The following is a 9,227-nucleotide window of genomic DNA, read 5'->3' as shown; positions in this document are numbered from 1 at the left end:
CCAGCTGGTGGTTCTCCAGCTGCACTGGAGCCATGGCGGCGCAGGTCCGGGCCTGGCGCAACCGCACAGGATGCGGCGCTCGAGCCTCCCGGGCGCTCGGTCACCGCGCCGTAGCGGGCGCGGGCAGAGTAGCCACCGCCTACCGCCGGGCCGCCTCTGAGCAGGAAGCCGTGCGCCGACCGCGAAAGCCCGCCCCCATGTAGCGACAAGCCCGCCGGCCCCAGGGACGGGAGCGAGGGGCGGGGGGAGGCAGGGAGGGCGGGGAAGCGGGGCGGCCGCCGCAGAGGAGAAGCTGCCCCTCCGCGACTGCTCAGAAGGCGCTTCGCCAAGCAGCCGCAACGTCCATGTTGACGGCCGAAACCGGAAGTCGCTAGCAGAACGGAAGGGGAACCTGCAGGGGGCCTTCCGACAGAACCCGTGTTTATTCTCCCCGCTGTCTCGCGCGGCGGCGCTTGGGGGCGCGTGGGAGTGGGGCGGAGCCGGCGCGCCCGGGAAAGCGGAAAAGAGGTCGCGCGCCGCCGGAAGCAGGAGTGAGGGTGGAGCCAAATCGTCACCGCAAACGTCAGCAAGATCTCCTCCCCTCCCCTCGCCGCTCTCCCTCCCTCCCTTCACCCGTTGGCGTTTTAAAGACAACAGTTTGCACTGAGAAATGGATCATCGCTCCCTAAGTGGAGCACGAGCACTGACGTGGGAAACCTTCTCTAGATGTGCGTGAGTTCTGATTCTGGAATCGCGAAGAAAATTGTAGCGGCAGCGCGCTTGCGATTTCTCAGGCCCTTGCTCCTCCCACTGACGTCCACGCACGGCGTCTTACGTGGGGAAAAGATCGTTTCCGCTTCCCCCCCCCAAACTGTGGGAAAAGGTGCGAGAAAACATGATTGGGAGTAGGGACGGGGCCGCCAGCAGAATAATTTAACTTTAATAGAGGTGGGCATATGCTGCGGTCGTTACGAACCCCAGATCCCGTCAGTCCAACACAAAAACGGTACTTAAATCCTCCGCTGCTGGCTCAGTTTTTGTCCCTACTCTTGCAGTAGCCGCCCTATTTTCAAGGTCTTTCAGTTCATCTGTATATACCGCCACTTCCCTTCCCCGAAATCCACGTTTAATTTTTTTGTGCCTGCTTTAAAACGGTGATTTGCAACCTTTGCTGCACTTTGGAAACACATAGGGGACTAAAAATACTTAGGCCTAGGGGTTCCACCCCCTTAGATTGAAATGTAATTGGTCTGGCGTGAGGTGTGAGCTTCAGAATTTTTTTAAGTTTCCTAGGCGATTATAATGTGCAACTAACGTAGACATTCACTGTTAAAAGCATCAATCGCTGCGACCCTTTTCAAACATCTTTTTCAGCTTCATCTCTCTAACCCTTAGGTGTAAGAGATGGTCGTGCTGTTCCCTCACACTGTCATACACTTGTGTCATTCTTTGTCATTCTTGAAAGCCATTCACCTGCTTCTGAAGCTGTAAACTCACATGTTCCCTCCCTTTGTAGTCCTAAAGCACATTTGCAAGAATATTATGATGATACTTATAAAAATGCATTAGGATTATTTATACTGCCTACAGGTGCAGTTGCTGGAAGGTAGAGACTATCATTCACTCCTATACAAGCTACCTCAGGGAACAAACCAATTTTTAAATGCTATTTTAAAAATTGATAAATAATTGTATATATTTATGGGACACAATGTGATGTTTTGATACAGGTATACATTGTGGAATGAGCAAATAAGGCTAACTCATATCCATCAGCTAACAGTCTTATAACTTATTTATGGTAAAAACATTTAAAATCCATTCTTAGCAATTTTGAAGTGTACAATACATTATTAACTATAGTAACACGTTGCTCTGCAGTAGATCACCAGAACTTATTCCTCCTAACTAAAACTTTATACCCTTTGACCAAGTTTTCCCCTTTCTCCACACACAGCCACCCTTTGCTCCCACCCCCACAGCTCTGGTAGCCACCATTCTACTCTCTACTTCTATGAGTTCAACCTTTTTAGGTTCCACATATATGTGAGATCAGGTGGTATTTGTCTTTCTGTGCATGGCTTATTTCACTTAGCATAATGCCCTCTAGATTCATTCAGGTTGTTGTAAATGACAGAATCATGTTCTTTTAAAGGTTGAATAGTACTTCGTTGTGTATATGTACCACATTTTTAACCAATTTATCTGTTGATGGGCACTTAAGTTGGTTCCATATCTTGGCTATTGTGAATAATGTTGCAATGAACATGGGAGTGCAGACATCTTTTCAACATACAGTACTAATTTCACTTCCTTTGGATATATGGATATATACCCAGAAGTGAGATTGCTGGATCATGTGGTAGTTGTACTTTTAGTTGTTTTTTTTGTTGTTGTTTTTTTGGGCTTTTTCTTTGAGTTGGAGTCTCACTCTGTCACCCAGACCAGAGTGCAGCGGCACGCTCCCAGCCACCACAGCCTCGACCTGCTGGGCTCCGGCAATCCTTTCGCCCAGCCTTCCAAGTAGCTGGAACTACAGGCGCGCCCTACCACGAGGATGATTCTTAAGGTCTTTTCTAGCACTGAGGTTCTGATTCTGTGTGATGTTGATAGGACTTTAATTCTGCCTTATTACAAATATGAAACACAGTTATACACCAGGCCTTTTCGTATCCATTCTATTTGATGGTATGGTTCTACCTAGAGAGACTACAACCAACTTGAAAGTAAAAGAAAAAAACGAACAGGTTGGGGGTTGTTTTTAGAAAAGAGAAAATTTCACCGTTAACTGTACCCCACAATTTTAAAATAAAAATTACGTTTAATATTTTAAAAAAGAAGAGAAAATTTCCCCCACATCAATCAGGTTAGAGTTTACTGAAATTTCTGTGAGTTTGAATAGATATCTTTAAAAATGGAAAAAGCCGGGCTCGGTGGCTCAGCCTGTAATCCCGCGCCTTTGGGAGGCTGAGGTGAGTGGATTGCCTGAGCTCGCGGGTTCGAGACCCACCTGGGCAGCGAGACCTCATCTCTATAATGAATCAAAAAATCAGCCGGGTGTGGTAGCGCATGCCTGTAATTCTGGCTACTCGGAAGGCTGAGGCGGAAGGATCGCCGGAGCCCAGCAGGTCGAGGCTGCGGTGGCCGGGAGTGGCCACTGCACTTCAGTCTGGGCAACAGAGTGAGACTCCAACTCAAAAAAAAAATAAAATAAAAATGGAAAAGTACTAGTTATTGAAAAGACTGTTCTCAAGAAAAATAGGGTGAAAATACAGCAATAAGACTTGAGACTGGCTGTGATTGAATTATTGGAGATTAGGAAGATAAGGTAAATGAAAGCTCCTGAGTGGGGTGATATCCCACCTCCCAACCAGGTAATACAGACACTTGGCAAACAGTAGAAAAAATGAATGGGAGAGGAGAGAAAATGTCAGCATGTTTGACTGAGTTACTAAAGGAGTGACCTACATTTAAACCACCTTTAGAAATAGTTTATAAGTTATCAATTTAAAGCTTCTAGTACAATATTTGACACTATAGTATCGGTACACACTTCTTTCATTCACATTTTTTCACTTGTTCCTCTATTTGGTGATCACCTGATTCTATCACATCTCAGATAGTTTCAGGACAAACAGCATGATATTTTTCTCAGCTCTTACATCAATCTAAATGCTTTAGATCTAAATGCTTTAGATCTTTAAGTCAATTCGATTTTTAACAAAAGAAATAAATTGATTGCAACAAGAGAGAAAAAAGGGCATTTCCTTTAAAGCCTTTTTGATGGAAAAATGAAATTGTTTTTCATTTGTTTGCACTTAATATACAACTACCCCTCTAATTCAAAAAGGTGGAAAAGGAATCGAAAAGTCATTGTTTCTTTCTTTTTATAAGATATTTCAAGTCAGGCTCGGTAGCTCAGTCTGTAATCCCACGCTTGGGAGGCTGAGGTGAGTGGATTGCTTGAGCCTGCGGGTTCAAGACCCGCCTGGGCAACTTGGCAAGACCTCATCTCTACAATAAATCAAAAAAAATTAGCCGGGCGTGGTAGCACACGCCTGTAGTTCCAGCTACTTGGAAGGCGAAGGCAAAAGGATCGCCGGAGCCCAGCAAGTTGAGGCTGCGGTGGCCGGGAGCAGCCACTGCACTCCAGTCTGGGTGACAGAGTGAGACTCCAACTCAAAAAAAAAAAAAAAATGTTTCAAACAGTTCTTCCAAAATGAAGAGCAAACGCAGTAACTGTGTTCATTCAACAGATGCTACATTCACGGTGAAGTTGAGGGGAGGAATTCATAATACCATGGGCATGGTCTGAGCAACCTAGAAAAATGAGAGCGCTACTGGCTTTGCATTTGGAATAAAACCCAGACTTCTTACTGTGGCCTCTAAAGCCATTAGCAGAGTAGCCCTTGCGTGCTTCTGTATCCACCCCTATCTCCTGCCACTTTTTCCCTTGCTACACCCTCACCTCAATGGATATAGTGCATGCCATTCCCTCTTGTTGCAGATATGTTGTAGATAATTGAAATACTTGTTTCCTGGCTCTTCACATGGCTGACTTCTCCTCCCTAAGTATCAGCTTAAATGGAAAAATCCTCAGTGAGGCCTTCGTGACTATATTGTGTTAGGCATATACAAGAAAATTCATTGCAGCACTGTTTGTAAAAGCAAAAACATATGAACAATCTTAACTGTCTCTCAGTACAAGAATGGAGAAGTAAATTAGAACTACATGTACCAACATGGATCCATCTCAAAAACAATACTGAATGAAAAAAGCAGTCTTTTTGTTACTGCTTCTGTCCATTTTTAAAGCACACACAATAATACTCTGTAATCTAATCTATTGTAGTAAAAGTAAAAAATGTAAATAAGAATGAGATACACTACCTTCAGGATAATAGTTACTTCTAGGGAAGGGTAAGAGAGGAGAGGATGATTTATTGGTTAATAGCTATTAGTTATATCTAATGGAATTCGTGAAGAAAAACTTGAAGGAAATGTGACTATTGTTTATCTGTTAAATCTGGAGATAGAGATAGGATTGTTAATATATTCTGTACTTTTCAATACTTTTGAAATATTTCATAATTTTTAAACATTTCAATTAAAATGTTTCTGTTAGTAGTAAACTTTACACTAGCTGCTATAACATACTCCAAAATCTTGGTTACTTATCACAGTAAGAATTTATTTCTCATGCTCACAAAATTCAATAAAAATGTACATCTGGGCTCCTTCCATCTTAGGAAACCATCATTCTGTGAGGCTTTATTTTTGTTAATGTCCACCCACATTCCATTAGCCAGAATTAGTCATGCAGTTCATTTTTTAAAGCAAGGGAGCTGGGAAATACAGTCTTCCTGTGTGTGGCTAGGAAGAAAATTAGATGGTTTGATGAACAAATAACACTGTTTTTACCACAGTATTAAAGTAGTTTTCTCTTTTTTTTCCCCCTTAGAGCACACCCTCTGAAATCAGAGGTTTCCTAAGATGGAAGGAGCCCAGATGTACATTTTTATTGAATTTTGTGAGCATGAGAAATAAACTCCTACTGTGATAAGTCACCAAGATTTTGGAGTTTGTTATGGCAGCTAGTGTAAATTTTACTAACAGGAACATTTTAATTGAAATGTTTAAAAATTATGAAATATTTCAAAAATACTGTGAAAAGTACAGAATATATTAACAATCCTATCTCTATCTCCAGATTTAACAGATAACTAATATTGTCATATTTCCTTCAAGTTTTTCTTCAAGAATTCCATTAGATGTAACTAATAGTTATTAACCAATAAAGCATCCTCTCCTCCCTTACCCCTCCCTAGAAGTAACTATTATCCTGAAAGTAGTATATCTGCTTGGATTCAAAATCTAGCTCTACCACATACTAGCTGAACTCTCTTCAGCAAGTTACTTCGCTTCTCTGGGTCTCAGTTTTCTCATCTGTAATAATAGTACTTCCCTCAGGTTGATCATGAAGAATAAATGAGTTAAAAATTGCAAAGGACTTTAAACAGTAAGTGATCTATAAATATTAACTATTCTCATCATCATCATTTAGGACCAACCAATCTTGTATTTTTTTATTCTCCTAATAACCTATGAACTTTTTATCTTCTCCTGTCCTCATGTAGCTATCTATCTGATATCCCATCACCGAGCACAATGCCTAGCTATCTGGTTTTAATGAATGAATGGGACAAGTATATTCCTTCATTCATACACATAGTCCTATTTGTACTGCATTAACTTTTGTAGGATTAAGATTGACTTCTGAGCCGAGCTCGGTGGCTCAGCCTGTAATCCCACCCCTTTGGGAGGCTGAGGGGAGTGGATTGCCTGAGCCCACGGGTTCGAGACCCACCTGGGCAACTTGGCAAAACCTCATCTCTACAATAAATCAAAAATTAACCGGGTGTGGTAGCGCGCGCCTGTAGTTCCAGCTAATTGGCAGGCTGAGGTGGAAGGATCGCCGGAGCCCAGTGGGTCGAGGCTGTGGTGGCCAGGAGCGGCCACTGCACTCCAGTCTGGGCGACAGAGTGAGACTCCAACTAAAAAAAAAAAAAAAAAAATTGACTTCTGGCTGGGCGCAGTGGCTCAGCCTGTAATTCCAGCCCTTTCGGAGGCCAAGGCCAGAAGATTGTCTGAGCCAGGGATTCAAGACCAGCCTGGGCAACTTGGTGAGACCTCATCTCTACAATAAATCATGAACAATTAGCCACGCGTAGTGGCGTGCGTCTGTAGTTCCACCAACTTGGAAGGCTGAGGCAGAAGGATCGCCTGAGCCCAGCAGGTCGAGGCTGCGGTAGCTGTGAGTGTGCCACTGCACTCCACCCTGGGCAGTAGAATGATACTCCGACTCAAAAAAAAAAAAAGATTGACTTCTGTATATGTACAGGCAAGACAAGACTTCACACCTATTAGAATGGCTATTATCAAAAAACAGAAAATAACAAGTGTTAATGAGGATGTTGAGAAATTGGAGCCCTGATATATCAATGGTAGGATTGTAAAATAGTGCAGCTGCTGTGGAACATAGTTTGGCAGTCCTTTAAAAAGTTAAACGTGCCGGGCTCGGTGGCTCGGCCTGTAATCCCGTGCTTTGGCAGGCTGAGGTGAGTGGATTGCCTGAGCCCACAGGTTCGAGACCCACCTGGGCAACTTGGCGAGACCTCATCTCTACAATAAATCAAAAAATCAGTCGGGCATGGTAGCGCGTGCCTGTAATTCCGGCTACTCGGAAGACTGAAGCGGAAAGATCGCCGGAGCCCAGTGGGTCGAGGCTGCAGTGGCCGGGAGCAGCCACTGCACTCCAATCTGAACGACAGAGTGAGACTCCGACTCAAAAAAAATAAAAAAAAAGTTACACGTGTTATTATCATATGACCCAGCAATTCTACTCATATTCTCTCTCTCTCTCTCTCTCTCTCTCTCTCTCTGTCTCTCTCTGTCTCTCTCAAAGTTGAAAACTAATATACAAACAAATACTTATATACAAATATTCATAGAAATACTGAAAGATGGAAAACACCTTTTAGTATGGAAACCACCCAAATTTCCATCAACCCAATGAATAGATAAACAAAACGTACTGTATCTATGTAAGAGACTGTTATTCCACCATAAAAAGGAATGAAATACTGATACATGCTACAACATGAGTGAACCTCGAAAACATGCCGACTGAAAGAAGCCAGACATAGGCCAGACTCGGTGGCTCAGCCTGTAATCCCAGCACTTTGGGAGGTCGAGGCAAGTGGATTGCCTGAACCTATGAATTTGAGACCAGCCCGGGCAACTTGGCGAGACCTCGTCTCTACAATAAATCAAAAATTAGCTGGGCATGGTAGCGGGCACCCCTTCTGGCTACTTGGTAGGCTGAGGCAGAAGGATCACCTGAGCCCAGCAGGTCGAGGCTGCGGTGGCCGAGCGCATGCCACTGCACTCCAGTCTGGGCGACAGAGTGAGACTCCAACTCAAAAAAAACAAAAAAAAAGAAAGAAGCCAGACATAATTGGAAATATATGATTCCATTTATATGAAATACCCAGAATGGGTAAATCCACAGAGACAAAAAAGCAGATTAATGGTTTCCAGGGGCTGGAAAGAGGGGAAAACAGGAAATGACTGCTTAAAGGGTACAAAGCTTCCTCTTGGGGTGATGATAATGTTTTGAAACTAGTCAGAGGCGATGGTTGCACAACATTGTGAATGTGCTAAATGCCACTAAATTGCATGCTTTAAAATAGTTAATTTGCTCTTTCCCTTCAGCGTTGCTATGGGTACCACCCTGCCTGTTACCAGTACTGTTAAGAACAAGCAGTACCCAAAGTCTTACTTCCATAGAGGTGTTTCAGATGCCAAGATTTGCTTCTTTAGCCTGGGGTGGAAGAAGGCAAAAATGGATGAGTTTCCACTCTATAGCCACATGGTGTCAGATGAATATGAGCAGCTTTCCTCAGGCACCCTGGAGGCTGCCTGTGTTTGTGCCAACTGCTACATAATAAAAAGTTGTGGCAAAGATGACTTTCATATTCAAGTGTGACTGCATCTCTTTGATATCATTCACATCAACAAGATGTCCTGTGTGGGGGCTCACTGGCTCCAGATCGGTGTGCAAGGTACCTTGGAAAGCCCCAGAGCACTGTGGCTAGCATGCTCATTGACCAAGTCATCATATCCATTCACATCAAGTTGCAGAACAAGGGGCACGTGATTGAGAGGCTGTGCGGGGCCAAGTTCAAGTTCCCTGGTCACCAAAAGATCTGCATCTCAAAGAAGTGAGGCTTTACCAAGAAAATACCGACAGATTTGAAGACATGTTGGCTGAGAAGCAGCTCATCCCAGATGGCTGTGGGGTCAAATACATCCCCAATATGGTCCCTTGGACAAGCGGCCCCACTACTCATGAGGGCTTCTATTGTGCTGCCCCCTCACCCCCCCCACTTGCCAATAAATTCAACTTCCTGTCAAAAACATCATTAATTTTATGTTATGTGAATTTTATCTCAATATAGAAGGTATATTAAGATTAATTTTTTTTAACTAATGGCAAAAAATTAAGGATATATTCGATGTCAATTGATTTATTTTAAAAGGTATATACTTTGCTACAAATTATTGCATAGATGAATATAAGAAGAGTAAAACTAGATTTAGGTTTGCTTTTTGCAAAGCAACCAAGTAATGTTCTGCCTTGATAATAGAGATTCCTGTTATGACTGTTATAGTCACACCGCTGGTAA

The 9,227-nt window shown here is 43.3% G+C and overlaps 1 protein-coding gene and 1 pseudogene across 1 annotated transcript; both read left to right on the top strand.

Annotated features, from left to right (window-relative positions):
- The first annotated feature begins 70 nt into the window (after positions 1–70).
- MED14OS (MED14 opposite strand) lies at positions 71–646 on the top strand. The gene is given in 3 exon segments (XM_021711303.1): positions 71–277; positions 279–369; positions 372–646. Coding segments are annotated over 3 exon segments (573 nt in total).
- A 59-nt stretch (positions 647–705) lies between these two features.
- On the top strand, positions 706–8,999 carry LOC103258221 (annotated as a pseudogene).
- Positions 9,000–9,227: the final 228 nt, after the last annotated feature.

The sequence above is a fragment of the Carlito syrichta genome, unplaced genomic scaffold (genome assembly GCF_000164805.1).
Source record: "Carlito syrichta isolate Samal-C Ts95f unplaced genomic scaffold, Tarsius_syrichta-2.0.1 Scaffold82655, whole genome shotgun sequence".
Classification (NCBI taxonomy): domain Eukaryota; kingdom Metazoa; phylum Chordata; class Mammalia; order Primates; family Tarsiidae; genus Carlito; species Carlito syrichta.
Note: the sequence above shows the minus strand (reverse complement) of the source record. Positions and strands in the feature narration are given on the sequence as shown.